General features: G+C 41.5%; 1 protein-coding gene across 1 annotated transcript in view; it reads left to right on the plus strand.

Moving 5' to 3' along the window:
• The window catches only part of LOC109920080 (WD repeat-containing protein 72-like), a 101,832-nt gene that overhangs the window by 1,940 nt on the left and 79,548 nt on the right, over nucleotides 1–20,344 (plus strand). The window contains exons 2-3 of the mRNA XM_048615732.1: nucleotides 16,324–16,490; nucleotides 18,377–18,477. Of these exons, the coding sequence (XP_048471689.1) occupies nucleotides 16,335–16,490; nucleotides 18,377–18,477 (257 nt within the window). The 5' untranslated portion in view covers nucleotides 16,324–16,334. The remainder of the gene's footprint in view (nucleotides 1–16,323; nucleotides 16,491–18,376; nucleotides 18,478–20,344) is intronic.

The raw sequence follows: 20,344 nt of genomic DNA on the forward strand, positions 1-20,344 counted from the left end.
ATTTTAAGATGTTTACAAATGTCTGTGGACTACCAGTGTGAGATATTTGTAATAAATAGGGTTTCACTAATGATAATTAATTTTTATTAATAACGTTGAATCTAAAGTGAATACTTCACTGGAAGCAGCTGGGCACTTCTGGTTTTGATACATATTGTGTATTTATTAACAATATTTGGCTACTTAAAAAGCAAATTGCACCTTGCGAGTAATGTAGACATAAACACAGGATCTGAATCTCAAGGTATCACAGTGAAGAGTTGTTTTACCACTCAATAATGATCCAGTAAAGCCATGTACTTCAATTCATGTTACCTCTGTACTGGTAGAGCACTGAGTAAACCACAAAATGGGGGTACAGGCCAGCAATGAAAAGATCTTTTCTAATTACTATAACAATGACACAATGTTATGGAACACCAGCCTGCTAGTGCTTAATGGTTGAGCTTGAATTTCCTCTTCTAAAAGTGTATCATGAAAAAAATGAATGTCTTGTCACTGATTCAGAGAAAGGGCCAGAGAAAGTTGCAATACTCCAAAGCACAAATATTCCTGTAAGTAGCAATATCAGGATTGTAAGAACATGAAGATAAGTAGAAATTGTAAAAATATTTATTCATAAATGTCTGTGGACAAATGGCACAGGTAACATATCTCTGACTCAGCAGCCTTATTGTCATTGTCAGTGTTCTAATTGTGATAATCTCCTATGCCTGAATAAGTGATTCTTCTCCAAATATGTGTTCCCCTCCAAGGGTAAGATCTGCTATATGTTTGGTGTCCCTCTCTAACCAACTACGTACCTGGGTTTCCCTGGCCAGCTTGACTGCACTGTGCCCAGCAGTAGTTGCTAACATCAATGCTGTTGCCAAAGCATCTACATTAGCTCATGACTATTATTCTTCTTTGTTGCTTTTCTGCTCAATTCAGATGATGTCATAAAAGAGCTGTGCTACTTAAAATGTCAAGTTACACATCCCTCCTGTTAGTATATCTTCATAAGCCACACGAAATGTATAGCGAGAGGCTTGCTTTTTGGAAAACCCCTTATAGTGCAATAGCATTACATAGAAATGTAACAGTGTAATATGTAATATAGAATAATGGAGTCTGGAATTGTAAGAGTGATTCCTAGCATCGGGAATTAATGATCTTGACAAGGCCATTGATGGAGGCATTAGGTGGAAGGAAGTCCACAAGAAGAGAGAAGCATTGACAAATTGGAATGTGAACTAGCCTGGGGCCAAATTTGGACTCTTGTTCACACTTTGTTTCAGAAGGCAGTGATTTGGACATGGGAGCAGGGCATGTGCGGATCATTAGTGTTGTGGTTCCCATATTAAATAAGGCATTTAATGATATACACGATATTTGAGATTGTTCACTGCATGTTCAAGAGCATCACAGTGGCTGATAGGTGTGTTTGAAACCTAACATGGGAAATTGGACCAAGTTGATAATTTCTAATTGTGGGGAATATAGACAGCAGTATAGACTGGTTGGACTGAACAGTCTGTTTCAGTGGAATCTTATGGAAGTCTGAGCAATTTGAGATATGTTATGATTTGTGGCAGAATTGGACAAGAGGTCTACTGAGGCCTATCTCCATATCGGGAGCATTTCACAGCATCTTTTGTGCTTTTGCCAATCGGCAAGGTGAGTTTCTCACTAGGCAGTAGCAAGTTGCCAATTAAGGGGGAATTATCACTTTTGAAACATCTTAGTAATGTTGTAACTCACCTCATTGATATTCTGCTTCCCATCTTAACAAATCCACTAAACAACTAGACTTTGGGAAAACTCAACACGGAAGTCAGAGCCGGTACCTGGCAAGTTCAACTCGCCCCTGGCTGCAAGGAGCCTCCATGGTGCTGTTATGGACCAGACCAAACCCCCTCAAAATACATTAAGAAGGTTGCCTAGACCCTAACTTTTTCTTATTTTAAAGGCATTGCATTACAGATGCAATTCAATTGGTCAAACTATCAACTTTAAGCAAAACACTCGTTATTTTTGCACTACAGTTAAAATAGAGACAAAACAAAAACTAAAAGAAAAGAATTGGTTTAACTGTAACATCAAAATGCTTAACAAAGTAATTTATACATTAACTACTACTAATTAACTGTTGCAATATAGTAACATCCCGTAAACACAGTCTTGGCAAAGGAAAAGAACCCCAGCTTTTAGCTGTAACAGAGAGAGGAATTAGAGCTTCCACGTCCGGCTTCAAGACTCCAGCAACTGCTGAAAGCTAAAACTAAAATTCCTGGTTCTATGGGAGCTTGACCCCACCCATTCAGGATACTTCTAATGTTCCAACTTAAAAAAATTCTCCAAGGCCTCAAAGCTGTTTACTTTATTGGACTTTAGCAGACTGTTCAGTACCTCTGTCTCAACCTTTCTTCATAAAAAATACCAAGACAAAATACACCTCTTAAAGCCATTGACTTGACACATTGCTTAGCGCCTAACGATATCTCTGTTGGCCGTCCATTGGCACCAGCTGACCATACCCTTTTTCTGTGGACATTGGCACCTGACGCTTACCAACAGTTCATGCCTTCATGGCATCTCTCCCATCCACTTCAAGACATTTAGGAAGCACAGACTTGCATTTCAGTACACGCTGGTAACCAGCACTGAAATGCTGCAGCAGAGACACTGTGTACACAGGGATAGGTACCTAGCTTAGGGACTGGATCAGGCTGCATCTCAGGACTGTTTGCTTGCTCACTAACTTGGCACCTGTCAGCATGCTTGTGCCATCTGTGATTGACCATCTGGTGCCATACCATGCCTGTTAGCCAGAGTGAAAAGCTATCAGTCGTGCTGTATTGAGATCTTATTTAGCAGGGACACACTGACAAGCTGCTTGTCATGCTGGTCAGCAAGGATCTGTCTGGGTGGCAGTTGATGCCTTGGCATGTGACACACTGAGGCATTAACGTAACACCTGCAGTATGTGCCAGCTGCCTGTGTGGCAAACCCACTGCTTGTGTGAAATGGCCGCATCGGAAACTGAGTGAGGGCCAATCGTCAGTCTAGTTCCAGGGCCAGGGAGTGGGTGCTATTGTTCAGGGGGTTGAGGTACTGTCAGTTACAAATACAGTCCACACTCATTCCAAGGGCCTTCACAGCAGCCAACACTCCAGGACACTGATGGAATGGAACCTGTTGATGAATGCTGTTGTGATATGGCCCTGTCAGTGCCAAGTGTGTACAGTCGATGGCACCCTGCACCAGCTCTGGTCCTGAATCCTACTGCCTGGGGCAGCAGCACTGACCATGTTATGGGAGAACAAAATGATTTGGTGTAGTGTTGCCCAGATGGCATTGGTCACTGTCCCGATGTACTTGTGGGAGTACGACTGAGAGATCCCACACTGGGAACTCCCTGGAAAGTGCCAGTTGTAAAGATGTTCAAGGCAGTGGTCACTTTCCCAGCCCCCGGGAGAGGGTGGCCTCCCACTCCTACAGCCCTCGGCTCCCGTTCCAACCTCCAGCGCAGTTCTGTCCCTGTGATCCGGGATGTATGGAGCCTGCATTGACACTGCTCCCTCGCTCATCCCCAGGATATGGAGTGGGAACTGGAAAGCTCTGGGCCTTCTCCTGTGCAGTATCCCCACGATCCTGAAGGGACCCGTGGCTGTGACCTCCCTCTGAGCCGGGTGCTTGGGACGGGGGTGGGGTGGGGGGGGAAGCACCTGCTGCTGCTCCTGGGCTTCCCATTGGCCCTGGTCCCCCATATCCGGAGAAGGCAGCCTCCAGAGCAACCAACATCCCAGCAGCAGTGGCAGGGCCCAGCATTTCCAGTGGGAAGGACTTAACGTTGAGAACGTAAGGAGTGAAAGAGGTTCTCAGGGTCTCAGAGCAGTCATTGGTGGCACATGGTGCAGGTGAGGGGGAGCAAACTCCTTCACATGGGAGACACGCTGCACCCAGATAATGAGAGCCATGCCTCCACCCTCCGTTCAGCTTCAGCCTTAGGGTGTATAGCAAGTTGGTGAGGGCTGAGTGACCAGCACTTTCCCATGTTCCCCCACTGCTTTAAACCGCTCCCCTCCCCCACGACTCTGTTTTGTCAGTGATCCCCCCCCCCCACCATTACTCCTGCAGGCGCCACCCTTCACCACCAATGGACTGACCCACAGGTACCCGAGACCTCTCACCTCCTTTCACAAAAGCAGTTCCTAGACACAACGAGTAGACCCCGACCGCTGTGTTGGCAGCTCCCCGACTGATGACACTCACATTCCCTGATTGCTGCTGCTGGTTCAATAGCACGGCCTGCTGCCAACTCCCCAGGCTGTAATCCCACGTCACCCCTGGCCGTGAGTGTACCAAGCAGGTGACTCACTGTGCTCACTGTTACCCTTCCTGGAGCTGTGAGCCCATTACCTTGGCAGCTGCCATGACTCATACATCCTGGAGCTCTCCCATGTACCTGGTGTTTGTGAGGGTCTAGGGGCCTTACAAGGCCAGTTACGAGGGACAAAGGATACCCACCATGAACACAGCTCATGTCACCCCTGTATACTGATGGTCAACACAGTTACAATGCTGCTCATGCTTCGAGCAGGGCTGTGACAGAGCACAATATAGGGGAAGATGCAGTTCCACTGTTTGGACCAGACTGGGGAGTACCCTCCACTATAGTCCAGACAGAGTGTGCTGCATCATCCTGCAGTGCTGTGCTCTGCACGATTGGAACAGACAATGAGGTTATGTGTTGGATGCTGAGGAACTGGGAGAATAGGAGCACTTTTCTGAGGAGGAGGATGGAGACATTAGGGAGGAGAAAGGTCTCCTTGTCTGTGACAGAGCTCAGCTGCATTGGTCAGTACAAGCCAGACTCACCGACAACAGCTTCCAGTGAATCAGAGCTGGGTGTAGCATGGACTGTCGGCTTGTCATTGGTCATGATGCCAGCATTGGGCTGGGTGCAGTATGGACTGTCGGCTTGTCATTGGTCATGATGCCAGCATTGGGCTGGGTGTAGCTTGGACTGTCGGCTTGTCATTGGTCATGATGCCAGCATTGGGCTGGGTGTAGCATGGACTGTCGGCTTGTCATTGGTCATGATGCCAGCATTGGGCTGGGTGTAGCATGGTCTGTCGGCTTGTCATTGGTCATGATGCCAGCATTGGGCTGGTGAACTGCAGCCTCTACTGGATTTTTTTGTTTCCCCTTTGCTTTCTGTAAATAAAAGCTCATGTTTGGAATTGTCCAACTGCTGGCCTGTGTGTGATATTCTCCTACAGGACAATGACAAGCTGTGGGTCAACAGGGCACTGGTGATATGGAGCAGGTGTTTAGACAGGACATAGCTAAGTACAAGTAAAGCGTGTGGCCTGGTGGTTAAACAATGACTTAGGTGAGAGAGTGTGGTTTATGTGTGAAGGAGTGTCAGCCAAATTGGCAGTGTGCTGTGGGCAGTGTAGCCTTGTGTCTGCGTGTCATTATGGTGCTGGTGAGAGGCAAAGCCGACACTTGTTTGAGTGCACACTGTCCTTTCAAAGATGGCGCAGCCGCAATGGATACTGATCCTGTGGCAGATATCTAGTAAGGACGAGTTGTTCTGGGAATGGTCCTTGGCAAGATGGGGCTAGAATTGGACATGAGCGATGCCTTGGGGGCAGTATAGGTATTTAATGAGGTATGACTGGTAAGATACAGTGACAAATCTTGCTGGTGGAAATCCCTCCAAAAAATCAATACAACTCGCACATAGATGAAAATGATTCAGCCCTTTGTGCACTGTGTATTCTGTGTAATTCATTGCAGCATTTGTTTTTGATAAAACTGATCCCCTACCTGAAGTAGTTTTCAGGGTGATTTTTCAGATGGTGAGGTCGGTATTAGTGGTTAATATAGCACAGTGCGGTTTTTGATCTTCCACAGTGATATAAGTCTGAGGACTGGGCAATAGCTTGGATTAAGTACTGGAAATGTATGCTCTTTCTGTAATGTTAGGCTCAAGAGAAACAATGCAACCAAAAATGTAAACAAATACATTAGTAGTTTCTCCATCAAGGTCAAGTTACTTAATAGTGTGCTGCTATTGTCTCATATTCAGCATAAATGATCAATGAGGCATTTCATCCTGAAGTTGTCAAATGTAAGGCTATTCAGGTGAATTGTCAGGTGTGTTCAACTATAACAAACCAGTGCAGTGTCTGTTAGACATTTTTAATCAACCTGTTCAGACATGTTATGGCATTCAAACTCCTGGAGCAGGTGGGACCTGAACCCAGACCTCCTGGCCCAGGGGTAGGTGCACTCCCATCAGGGCACAAGTGAACCCCCAACGCATTGTCTTCTAGTTTTTGTGCAGTTCAGAAAAACACACATTGCTATTTCAGAAATGTTGCTTTTGAATATAAGTTTGATTTGGTGCAACTAAATTTTAGCTCCTGACAAATGATAAAACTGCAATGCTGTCTATTCTGCTAGCGAGGTGTGGCCAAGCATTGTCATGTAAATTGGAGGTCCCTTAAACCCTATTAATTCCAAAACAAAAGATTGAAGGACTTATCATTGCAGCTGTAAGGCTTTGGTATTTCATTGCACTTTGTGCTGGGCACCATTCATCAAATGAGGGGCCAAAGTTTTATTTATTCATTCACAAGATGAGGGCATCGCTGGCTAGGCAGCATTTATTGTCCATCCCTAATTGCCCCAAGGGTCGTTAAGAGTCAACCACATTGCAGTGGGTCTGGAGTCACATGTAGACCAGACCAGGTAAGGATGGCAGTTTCCTTTCCTAAAGGGCATTAGTGAACCAGATGGGTTTTTCCAACAATCAACAATGGATTTAAAGTCATCAATAGACTCTTAATTCCTGATTTTTAAAAATTGAATTCAAATTCAACCATCTGCCGTGATTCAAACCCAGGTTCCCCGAACATTATCTGGGTCTCTGGATCAACATACCACTAGGCCATTGCCTCCATCTGTTCCTAGTTGGATACTGAGGGACAGTGTTCACTGGTGCTGTGGGTGTACCTAGTTTGCAGTGTACCTCATTATCTAATCATTAAAATTAAAATTTGAACTCTAAGCTAGTTTCTTGATCAACACTGTGGTTGAGCAAGATTTTGTATTGTGAGCAGAGTCCCCCAAAATGTCACTGAAGTTCAGAGTTAAAGGAAAATTAGTTTCATAGAATAGTCATAATTAAGACAAATGAGTAAATGATTTTTTTCCTTAATGTTGCTCACGAGGGGAAATGTAGCATTAAATACTTTATTTGTTGAAGAAATCAAATCGAGGTGACTGTTGAATAGTGTGAGGGTTTGTTGCTGCTCTGTAGTACATACAATCAGTTTCACTTTCTTGCTGAGAGCTGCTGTTGCATCGCTGGGAGCAGGGGAGCAGCACTGTTACCACATGAATGCGGTGAGATTGTGTCAGATCCTGCATCAGATGGAAATGGAGGGAAATGAGAATATTGGTTAGACCTGTGCTGGTCATTAGACCATCAGAAGGTTCTTGGCTGGAATCGTAGTCCCGGAACCAGTACAATATTTGGCATTTTGGAGGGTCTGACAGGAATTACAAACTGGAAAAGTAACTCCAGTATATTGATGATTCACTGTTGTTTTACAAGTAATCCATGACACTGTTCATCATCATGTATGAGCTGTCTGTACTGTTGCTCACTATTAGGGAGATTTGCCGTCAGCACCCTCTCTCTCAGGTTAGAGATTTACAGGGACAGTAGGAACTGCAAATGCTGGAGAATCTGAGATAACAAGGTGTAGAGCTGGATGAACACAGCAGGCCAAGCAGCATCAGAGGAGCAGGAAAGCTGATGTTTCGGGCCTAGACCCTTCTTCAGAAAAATCTGAAGAAGGGTCTAGGCCCGAATCGTCAGCTTTCTTGCTCCACTGATGCTGCTTGACCTGCTGTGTTCATCAGCTCTACACCTTGTTACTTTAGAGATTTACAGGGCCAGCTTGGTTGAGTGTGATGGTGGAAAACTACTTGGTAATCTAATGAGAAGATGCACTTGTCATAAATAAGATGAAGATGTGAGAATCTCTATAACTATGTCTCTGAAGAAGACCATGGTCTTACTGTTTGTGATTCTAAGTTGTTCCCCCACCAAGCCTATTATTATAATGGGTAGTAAATAAGGCATGCCTCACCATTAACCAGTTAAAACCCTAATAGCCTTATGCACTTATATTTTTCTGTTATTAATATTTATGCATGTATGTACATAATTATTTTTACCACGACCCCATATCCCCCAAGTCTCTAATTTTACAAATACAAACAGACTGGAGATTTCACTATTCTCAAGATCACCTTGTCTTTGGACTTGAAAAGTTGGTAAATTTCTGGATTGAAGACTGTTGATTTTGAGTCTATTTCTGAAAGTCTCTCTAAATTGGGGGATCTTTTACCCCTTGGATTTTCTTCGTGGAGAATGACTGCCTTGTTGAAAAAGATACTTTCTGCTTTGAAACATTTTGGATCTCTGAATGAGGTAATTGGTGCTTGACAGTGTCCTGAACCTTTGCACCCTGGCTGTCTTCTCTAAGTAATGGCTTCCATGGAGTGGGATGCATCTTGTCTTCAATCTGTGTCAGCATATTTTTATTCTTGGTCTGTAGGTATATCCAGGCTGGAGTGGGCAGTCTCTTTACTGCAACTTTCCTCGGTTGGATGCTTTAATTGGCCTTCAGTGATTGGTGGAACCAAAATTTTCATTATCTCAGATAAACTATTTGAGAATTGCTTCTGGATTAGTCCAATCTCTGTCACCTGTACTGAGGATTCTTCCTGGGAAGATAAGGAAATGAAATTCTCTGTTTGAATTTGTGCTGGAGAAGTGGTTATAGCCTACCTTTAATCTGAAGTATTATACCTCCTGGACCATATAGCTGCAGTATTAGAACAAAGAACAAAGCCCTTTGGCCCACCAAGATTGTGCTGCCATGTGATGCCTTTTTAAATGAAAAACTTTTTGCCCCTGCATATCCCTCTATTCCCTCCTTACTGTCAGTTAAAAATAGTGTTTCTTCAACTGGTTTGCACAATCTGATAATATAATGACGTGTATCCAGCTTTTTGTGATTTATGCATGAGGGCCCCTAAATTTCTCTGTGCTGCAGCTTTCTACGGTCTTTGTCCAAATAAGCATCATTCATCTTCACTATACTTTCACCAAAGTGCGTAACCTCACATTTTCCCATACTCCATCCACCAAGTTTTTATCATACTCACTTAATCCGCTTATATCCTTCTGCAGACCCTCTGTCATCCTCACCACTTGCCTTCCCATTTATTTTTGAGTCATTTTCAAACGTGCCTAAAGTTCATTCACTTTCCTCATCTAAGGCATGAATATACATTATGAATGATTGTGGCACGAGCACTATAACAAATTGCCATTCTGAATACAAGTCCCTCCGCTCCCCACTTATCCCAACTCTTTGTCTTCTATTAGTTAACTAATTCTCTACCCATGCCAAAGGCTACCCCCAATATCATACTTTGTTAAGTAGCCTAATGTGTGATACCTGTTTCCACACTGTAGGGCTGATTATAGTTACCTTTTGTTCTTTCCTTTTTCAATAAGAGTGTTACATCGGTAGCTTTCCAATCGTCTTGGACTTTTCCAGAATCTGAGGATTCTTGAAAGTTTGCTACGAAATGAATTCACTATCTTTGTAGCTACTTCCTATAATATTAGGATAACCTTAGGATATACCATCAGGTCCACACGGCTTATCAGCCTTTAGTCCCATTAATTTCCCGAGTATTTTTCTCTAGTGATGGTTATTTCATTGATTTCTTTTCTCACTTTTGCCCCTTGATTATTTAGTATTTTTGGAATGCTATTCATGTATTCTCCCATGAACAATGATACAAAGTACTTATTCAACTCCTTTGGCTTTTCCTTGTTCCCCATTATTATTTCCCCAGTCTCAATCACTAAATATCCTATGCTCACTTCGCCTCTCTTTTCCTTTTTATATATTTAAAGAAGCTATAACTATCCATTTGCTATTACTTACTAGTTTACCCCCAAGATTTATTTTCTCCCTCTTTCTTTCTTGGTCATCTTTTATTGGTATTTCAAATTTTCCCATTCCTCTGGCTTATTACTAACCTTTGCCGCATTGTTTGTCTTTTTTTCTTTCAATTTGATATAATCCTTAATTTCCTTGGTTAACTGTGATTGATTTATTCCCCTCTCGAGAATCCTTTTTCACTTACTGGGGTATATAGTTATTGTGAATCACAAATTATTTACTTAAATGTTAGCCATTGTTCATCAGTCATCATTACTGCTATTCTCCTTTTCTGGTCCACTGCAGCCAATTCTGCCCTTCTTCCTTTGTAATTACTCTTATATAAGTTTGCTACACTTGTTTTTGAGCCAAATGTTCCAATAAACAGTTGCAAAAATATTCACTAAATTCTTCTTTATGTCTACATCTTTACATGAAGATTAAAGTCATCCGTGACTAATGTACTGTCTTTTTAACATTTCCTCATTATCTCCAGATTTGTTTTCTGTTATACTGTGTACCTATCCAGCAGACTATTTCCACCTGTATCTTCCTCCCCTTGTTATTTCTTTCCTCCACAGATATGGATTTTACATCTTCTGATGCAAGATCATTTCTTTCTAGCATAATTATACCGTCATGCACTAGCAAAGTTTCCCACTACACTTCTTTCCTACCTGTCCTTTTGAAAAGTCATTTACCTCTAAATATTTAGTTCCCAAGCTTCGATCTTGTAACCATGTGTCTGTAATGGCTGTACAATCATATTCATTAACCTATATTTGTGCCCTTGTACCATCGGTCTTCAGTACTTCCACTCAGATTCAAAGTGTCTTGGATTTGTTCTCCCTGGATCATTTTGTCATCCAGCAGCTCCCACGTACTGCAGCAGCAACACATTACCCTTCTGCCATCACTATTTATTTATTTTATCTATTTATTTATCTGATTTATTCAATTTGTTAACTAATTACTCTAGAATCTCTGCACTTTACACTTTTCTGTCATTAATTTCTTTAACACCTATATCAATAGCATCATAGAGTCACAGTGGTCTACAACACAGAAAAGACCCTTCATCCCATTAAGTCTGCACCAGTTAAAAAAAAAATCACCTAACTATTCTAATGCCATTTTTCAGCATTTGCCCCAGGGCATTGTATGCCTTGGCATCGCAAGTGCACATTGAAATGCTTTTAAAATGTTATAAGGGTTTCTACCTCTGTCACCCTTACAGGCAGTGAATTCCAGATTCTTACCACCCTGTGGGTGAAAAAATGTCATCACATCTCCTCTAAATCCCCTGCCCTTTACCTGAAATCTATGTCCTCTGGTAACTGATCCACCGCCCAACCTCTCCAATCCTGCCTTCTTAACCTTGTCCCTCACTCAGCATCAGTTGTCTCCATCTAACGAGAGAGCAGTCCTCCCTGATTACGGTGACTTTATCTTCTTCTGGATACCAGCATGTGATTATTTCCTCGATCAATATTACTTGCAGGGTGGATCCATCAACAATGAATTAAAAGTCAATGGCCATTTTTGTATAGGTAATTTGTGCTTTGCAAAGATGCCCTGTGATAATACAAACCAGCTGACAATCATCATATGGAATTTTAGATATCTAGGTTTTTTATTGTACACTTTTTATTGATGCTCATTTTTAATCATTTGTTCCTTTTGGAGTTTTGGAAATCTCTGGGTAGGTAGCAAAGATCAAGTCTGTTCAGACTTCTGCCTGCTGCTTAATTATATTCACAATGAGCAGTGCATCTGGCAACATGTGGTATTGTAATCTAACACTACTATTGGAAAAGATCTTTCTGGTAAGGTATGGCCACGTGTGGTATTATCCCATCTAGAATAAAGTCAACCATCGCCAATTCCAGTGAATCATGGTAAACTCTCATATTAAATAAAAATATGTTAAACCCTTGTGGGGCACAAATGTTTATCCATTGGATAATATTTAAACAGATTGAGACCAATTTATCAGAGACCAATTTATTAATTTGATTCAGAGATAAGATGCTGATTCTCTATATAGCTCTAACCCTCCAACCTTGGCAGCGTCTTGTAAATTCTTATGTGAATGGGAATCCTCAGTATTCCTAGACATGAGGTCCCCACCCTCTGTAATAATTTCTCTGATGATTCCCAGTTGATTCATCCTCTTTAACCAGTTCCCAGGATTCATTCAGAACCTAGGTTTGCACTTAATTAACAGCTGGCCCTGAGGAACTTTGAGGTTTGCTAGTTAAAATGTACCATTTCTTTGCTTTCACTGTCACCTACTTGTATTGTTTCATCTTCAAAGCTGCTAACATATTGGTCAAGCAGAATTGGCCCATTCTGAATCCATGCTGACTCTCACCAACCCGATCGTTGTTATACAATTAAATCAGAGATTTGTCGTGTACAGGGTTAATTTAATCCGTAAATAAGATCACATGACTTAGGATTTGGTTCTCTTCAACAACATTGTGTCTGAGGTGAAGTCTCATCCTGTATTAATTTAGTATTGAGCATTTCTTAAAAATAAAAGGTGGTGTTTGCTGTCAACAAAGACTCCTGTAATGTTTATCAACTCCACTCATTGCTGCAACCAAATACAAGTGACAGGATGTTTAACTTTCTATATTTATATTGAGTGGTAATATGATTACATGTATCTGTCATCTTTTCTCAATAGTGGGGCCATATTTGCTCATTTATGGCCTTCTGGCTTCCCCAGTGCACCCATGTTGAAAGACTCCTTTCATTTGATTGTCTGTGCTTCTGAAACTATTTCTTTAGTCTCTCGCGATACTCTGCAATAAATATCATCGTTCCCTCGGGATTTACTTGTTTTGAGCCAGGTTAGCCTGCCTCAGACTTCTATCTTATTTGTAACAGAACCAGTGATTTTTTTGCATTCTTGTTTATCTGCCTGTTTTGCTCATTGATTCTGAGAAGCTTTCACTATTCCAGACCAGTGGAGTTTTCCAGCAGCCATGATGTCGGTGGTGCCCCACCTTGGCTTTGTGAGCAGGTATCATTCCCATGGAGTTCACCTGCAGATATTCAAGTTGGACGGCTTCCTGAAGTATCTGCTCCAGGACAGTATCTGGGCATGCCTCGGCATCTTGTGGATGGTCAGCAGCTGGATGTGACCATGAGAAGGCGAGATCTGACTTCCTTTTAAAGTTTGTTGAACCCACTTTCAATACACGCACTCACACACACACACATGCACACACACACGCCTGCACACACACACACACACACACACACACACACACACACAGAGGCACACATGCGCACACACACATTCACACACACAGGTACACATATACAAGCATGCACACACACAGACATACATACAAGTATACATACACATGTGTAGACACACATACACACAGAGGCAGACAGATACATACACGCAAATACACAAACACGTACACACACACACACACGCAAAATACAGTCATGATCTGAAACCTCTTTTCAGGTCCCATTTTACAGTGAGTGTCAGTGAAGGTGATTTGATTATTTATATTTTCTTGGTTTAAGAGCAAGGGGAAAGGAACAGGAGGTATGCTGATGAGTTTAGATAAAAAGGGATGAGTGTGACTCCTGTGAGGCATGAACATTGGTATAGATCTGTTGTGCACAACGTATGATGCAATCAGCAAAAATTGTGAAAAGCAGTAAGACCTCTATATTACTGAAATTTGCCTGTTGGCTATCCAGCGATTCATATTACCTATGTGCTGTTTCTAAACTAGCCTTTGGCTTTCAGCCCGAACAAGGGTCCTTTTATAATGACCATTCTATCATATTTTAAAGTGGGACCATTTAGCAATAACAATGAGCTGAAATCACAGATGAGTTCTCATCTATATATTGGACAGGTGAGGTTTGTGTAATATGATGATACTAAGAGTTAGAAATCTACAATAAAAATTGTAACAATGTGCTGCTGTTCCCCTTACTAAAAGGACACAGATTATACTACCTGCTTTGTTCAGCCCATGTCTTATCAGTTTCTGATCCTTTGGGGGCTCCATGTATCTTTGCCTGGAGTTCCTTAGCTGGAAAAGCCAGTAGGCACTATCTTAATATTATTGTGTTCACTGCACTTGGTGACCTGTGCTAGCTGCATTTCCAAAATGTCAGAAAGTACTTGATTGACCCTGCACCTATTCCACAGCTTGGTGCATTTGAAATAAAGACAAGAATGATGGGAGGTGATTGATTTATTGTTGTCATGTGTACCGAGATACAGTGAAAAGTGTTGTTTTGCGTGCCATAGAGGCGGATCGTACCGTACCAAATGCATCAGGGTAGCAGAACAGAGAACAGGACATAGTGTTATAGCTGCAAAGAAGATGCAGAGAGAGAGATCAGAATTAACATGTGAGAGGTCCATTCAAAAGTCTGATAATAACAGGAAAGAAGCTGTTTTTGAATCTATCTGCATGTGCATTCAAACTTTTATATCTTAAAACATTCAACTTCTGCAAGTTTTTCTAATCTGGTTTAGTTTTGGATTATGTTTGGCATGGACTGGTTGGACCAGAGTCTATTTCTGTGCTGTATGACTCCATGACTGCTCCCTGGTCCAGTACAGCAAGCTGCTGAGAAAGAGGTGGGTTGGAGAGGTGGAGGGGTGGGGTGGGGGCGGGGGGGGTGGGGGGGGGTGTGGGTTTGGGGGGGGGGGGGAGGGTAGAGAGAGAGAGAGAGACTGATCATGACTAAGAAATAGATCCTGTAGATCCTGATCGTCACCCTTTGAAACTATATTCATTTGAAACAAAGACTAGCATTGATTTATACATAGCTTTTCATGACCTTAGGATATCCAAGAAAGTTTCACAGCTAAATGTTGTAATGTAGGAAAGATAGCAACCAATTGGCAAGCAGCAAGTTCCCACCAACAACAATATGATAATGACCAGATAATCTGTTAGTCTGATGTTGCTTAGGGCTTAATGTTGACCAGGTCACTCCTGATGTCCTTTACAATAGCGTCTTGGGATATTTTGTATCTACCCAAAAAAACAAATAGGGCCTTAGTTTAATATAGCATCTGAAAGACAGAACCTCTGACAGTGCAGCACTCCCACAGTACTGTACAAAGTGTTAGTGTGATTGTTTTATGTTTTTTGGATTTCAAATTTGAGTGAGTGGTTTCCTGATTCACCAATTTGTCACCTCTTAGTTTAGATGCTCCTATATTCAATTGATCCACACAGTTATAGTTCTCAGATAATGCAAGTCTGTTTACAACCAAATTAATTTTCAAAGCAAGTATGTAAGCATATTATTATGGACCATTTAAGTTGCATGAAATTACTTTCCATGGTGTATGACTGTGAAAGTTATCTTTTTACAATGTATTGTGGAAGGCAAGCTTTATTTACATAACAGTGAGGATGATTTACAGTGTGTACGCTACCTAATGTGTTTGCTACAGGTATGTTCCTAATGCTGTGAATGTAAGTTTATCCTACAGTAAAATGCACCAATATTTCAAATAAAATGGCAACCTGCTATAGTTAGGGTTTGTCTGTTGGAAGTAATTTTATCTTTACAAGAATAGCCAGACAGTGTGACCTTTTTAAGATTTGATGATGCATTATTCTGAGCATTTGGAATGTAAGAGAATATATCCACCTAATCTCACGGGTTTATAATGTAAATATCCTGTTGTAAAGAAAATATTGTATGTCTTTACATACATATGTAAAGGGACACAATGTTTTCTTTACTATTTAACACCCTAGGGATATTGCTAGGCTGTTGACTAAACTAACATCCCATTTTGGAAATCATGTGTTTAGATTACTTATTGCAAATTACTTTCTAACTTTTAAAAATAAAATATCTTCACAGAACTGGCCGTAGTCCATTTGTCTCCATTTTAAAATTCAAATCCCAAATGATAATATATTGTTTTCTTTTATCCTAGAAGTTTTTCACATAAGGTATGCTAAGTCCTCACTTAACGTTATGGTTGCATTCCTGAAATTCACAACTTTAAGTGAATGAATGGTTTCTAAAGGAATTCATGTTAGTGCCAGAGTTAGGTTCCTTGGGACATTGCTTGCTGAGAAACATGTAAGTTCAAGTGGTTTGATATTTACAGCACTGTAAATTCCAGTTGAAACAACTTGCAACATAAAATGTAGGAATAAATATACAATACAGGCACAGTGTACAAATTTGAACAAGAAATTTCTATACTTGGAATAATTAATTGGTTCAGCAGGTTTTGAATCAGTGCATATTCACCCATCAATATCATTTACAGGTACTTTGGTCATGATGAAGAGTATTGTCCAGCCAATAGCAGTGTGGGAGAGGAAAGCACCATCTCACTCAATCTGTGCTCTAATGTTAACTGACGATCAGCGAACTATTGTGACAGGGAGTCAGGAAGGGCAGATTTGCCTCTGGAATCTGTCTCCTGATTTCAAGGTTAGTATTTTGCATAATAAATTACAACAAAAGTATCTGTGTTTGTTCCTTTTGTTGAAATACAAGCATCCTGAAAAAAAAATCTTGAATTTGTGCAGTCGGGTACAAGTAATATATGAGGAGAGAAAAGTGTCGCTTTGCATTTATACTTTCAGTTTTAGAAAAATTGCTTCTGTTAAGCATTAAGTGATTTTTGTTCAACCTTATAATTTTGTGTTTGTGGCAACAGAAGTCTATTCTTATAATGAATGGTTTATTAGGTGATATATCTTGTGCTGTACGTACGCAGCACACTAATGACCTGAAGAGGAGCGCTATCTTGGGCTTGACTGAACTGTCATTTAAATATTGTGGCTGGCCAGGAATCAATATGGGAAATTGATTTGTGCAATGTGGTAACATGCTCCGTTTTGCTTTATTTTGAGGTCACTGTACTTTTCATCAGGCTTGACTATAGAGAGGGTGAAACTGTTCTGTGATATTCACAATGAATATTAAATATCAAAAGCTCATTATAATGGAATCCATGTAAACTTTGGTCCAAAAATCATTCAAAATGATATTGTCTTACGAATGATTACTTCAAATGGAAGATGTTCTGTTCAAGTGTTTGCTTTGGAATCTCCTGCAGTCATTAGATATTTATGTTTTTAATGTTGCTTAAAGCAATTTGACGCATCTTTTCTGGTTAGTTAAAAATGGTGCGTGGCAGCAATTTCACCACAATGATAACAGCCTGGCACAATGGATGGCAACAATGTGCCTACAGCATTGGTTTTGATATTGCAATCCTACTGCTCTACAGGACTGTTCACTGAAATTACCTTAAAATCATGTCCTTACTTCAATGCAATCATCTAGTGCTGGGTGAGAGACTCAGCAAATATTTGTGTTTGTGAAAGACAGCGCAAGAGTGACCCTGTTCATCCTCCAGCTAACACCTATTGGCTTCTCATAGAGATCTTTCTCTACCTCTACTGTTGGTGCAATTGAAAGCATCATGTTCACTACATTGCAAATGCTGCCTAGCCTTGGTTGGTGACTACAACCCCTCACTCCAATCCATGCAATTGTTTGCTTTGAAATAGAAATCCTTTTTTCCATATTTGAGAAATTAACAGGTGAACTATAGAAACGTTAACTTGGTTTCTGTCCACAGATGCTGCCAGCCTTGTTGAACTTTTCCAGCAATTCCAGTTTGGTCTTGGAACTGTAGAAATATTGGGTGAAATTTAATGCCCTCCCCACGGGGCATATCTGGAGGGGGCAGGTGGAGTGTTTAATCAGGGAACTGTGGGCCACTTATGTGCCTCATTGCATATCTGGCAGCATTCGCCCATTGATGGACAGGGGACTCACCATGAGGAAAGCCATAAAGGAGACCCTGTTGGGACGCTTGCTGCTTTCTGGGGAGGGTCCAAAGCAATCAAAGCCCAAAAAAGGACTCGACATCTGTAATGGGGAGCATTTGCTGAAAGCCATCCCTTGCACCCCCTCTATCCTCCCTCCACCAACCTGCAACCCCCACCCCCATCCCATCTATGGCCTGTGTCCCGAGGTCATGCTGGGCCTTGGATAGGTGCAATGCGGGGAACAGCCACTGCACCTCCAGTGGCACTGCTGAGCAGAGCACAGCTTCTGGCCTCTGTTTTGTCCCAGTTCTCAGGGGGAGGAGGGGGGTGGGGTTCTACTCCTGGGGTCCTTGGTCCTGTGTAAGGCCTATCATTGTTACGTTGTTCTGCAAGTCGTCCTAAAAGAAGCTGGTCTGGAGCCCTTGCCTGTTGCCATGAGTGAACAAAAGTAACAATTGCCTTTATCAAAAAGCACCTGATGTGTTTAAGGTTTGCAATATTCCCATGTATAAATGCCATTTTGTATTTTCCTAGACGCTACCAAGAATCTTCCTGTTTGGTCACACTTCTCCCATTACTTGCCTTGGCAAAGCAAGTGAAAAGCAACCATGTGTTGTCAGTGCAGCTGAAAATGGGTAAGTCTTCCTGTCAAAATGGATTCATTGAAGTATCTGTATAGAATTTGAGCTTTGTGTCACAGTGACCAAGAGAGTCCGTGAGCCATTTCCAAACTTCAGCCCAAACCTTTCCTAACTGGCATAGATACAGTTGTCTATCTCTCTGACCCTCTTTCCCACCCTGTTATGAAACCCCTGGCATCTGTTCGAGAACGCAACACATTGTGGGTATTTAGAATCTGAATGTCACTCCAAATTGTATCAGTTTATACTGTGAGTTTTAAGGCTTGTTACACTATTCCATGTCACAAAAGCATTTGAGTTGTAAATACCTAGCAGAGGGGAAGAAGGCAGCAACTCATCTGAAAGTTTTTATGAGCTGGCATCCAAGCTTCAGTTGCAACTTGTACTTGTTAGCATTTATTTATATCAAATAGCTACTGAGAGCTTCTTATTGATGGTTTTGATTCTGTGTTATGTGTCAGTGCTGAGTCTCTACACCGATGTGAAAGACAATATGGTAAAATTGGACCTGATGATGTTGATCATATGACTGGATAGTGTTGTATAATTTATTCTTCTGGAGGCAGAGTAAATGAAAATGTATTTGCTAAGTAAGTGCACCTCAGGAAATTATTACGTATTGACTTACAGCATTATGTATGTCTCACCATAACTTGCTGTGAAAGCTTGTGTCTTCCTCAACTTTGATTAAGTATATGGGGAATTGAAGATGAGTGAGCATTGATCTCACAAGTGGGAATGTCAACAGCTACGAGCAATTGGCCATGTTTCATTGCCACTGCTCCCTGTATTGATCACTCAAGAAGTTTCTGCTTAAAGTTTAAGCCTCATGAAGCAAATGGATTTTATGGCATTAGAATGTGATGCTGCAGCAGCAAAAGGTGCCTACAGAATAGACCCAACAATTAAAATAGTTTATAATTTGAAAGTCTTCCCAGTGCCATGTAAAACATTTACCAGCTGTGAATGACAACAATTCCTGCGTAGAAACTGCTGTTTCTGTTTAGATTTGATGTGTACATGGATCTGTATGTGTATGGCAGTAGGATATTCTATTTGGTTCTCCAACAAATTATGGTGTAAATTTTGCCACTGGTGAACTGAGGACCATTTCAGTCTAACTTATTGCATGCTCAGAAGTGTCATAATGGATGTAAATTCCTGGTCCTTGTATTTTCAGACACACTTCTTTTTTATTATTCCAAAATGTTTTGGCACATGTTCCTTTATGTTGATTCTCTATCTGCTGCCTATTGGTCCAAGCTACCAGCTTATCTGTTTTCTATTGCAGTTGCTCATAGCTTTGTCACAATTTTCCATTCTCCTGGATTTTGTGTCATCAGGTATTTTCCACAGTAGATAGCACAGACTTCATCTCAGTGCAAAGCCCTATGTCAAGTTGAAGTCAAACACTCCTTGACTGTGCAATAAGCATCTCAGCTTAGATTCCCAGCAGCGTAACACTGTCACTCCAAACTCCTCTGCAACAGAATATGTCCATGAACTTGGCATGAGTCCTGCTTGCTGATGGATGAGTGATGTTGGTGTGCTACGTTGAGCAGCATGAGATGTTGGTGGAGACATAGGGAGCAGATGTCATATCAAGATGCGTTCACTGGTTGTTACTACCCTGTGAGGCTGTTGAAATGTTCCTGGCACTGCAGCTAATTCCTCACGGCTAGACTTCAAGAATTGAACTTCATGGTCACCTGCTCCCATTGCCTTCTGAACTTTCCCCGAAAGCCTCCTGGCTTCCTTTTGGAACACTGCACCACTCTTCCTTTCCACCTCCAGCACCCTGTCAAGAAACCCAGACAATCTTAATAAAAACCGAAAGAACTGCGGACGCTGTAAATCAGGA

Source organism: Rhincodon typus, chromosome 33 (genome assembly GCF_021869965.1).
Source record: "Rhincodon typus isolate 14 chromosome 33, sRhiTyp1.1, whole genome shotgun sequence".
NCBI lineage: Eukaryota > Metazoa > Chordata > Chondrichthyes > Orectolobiformes > Rhincodontidae > Rhincodon > Rhincodon typus.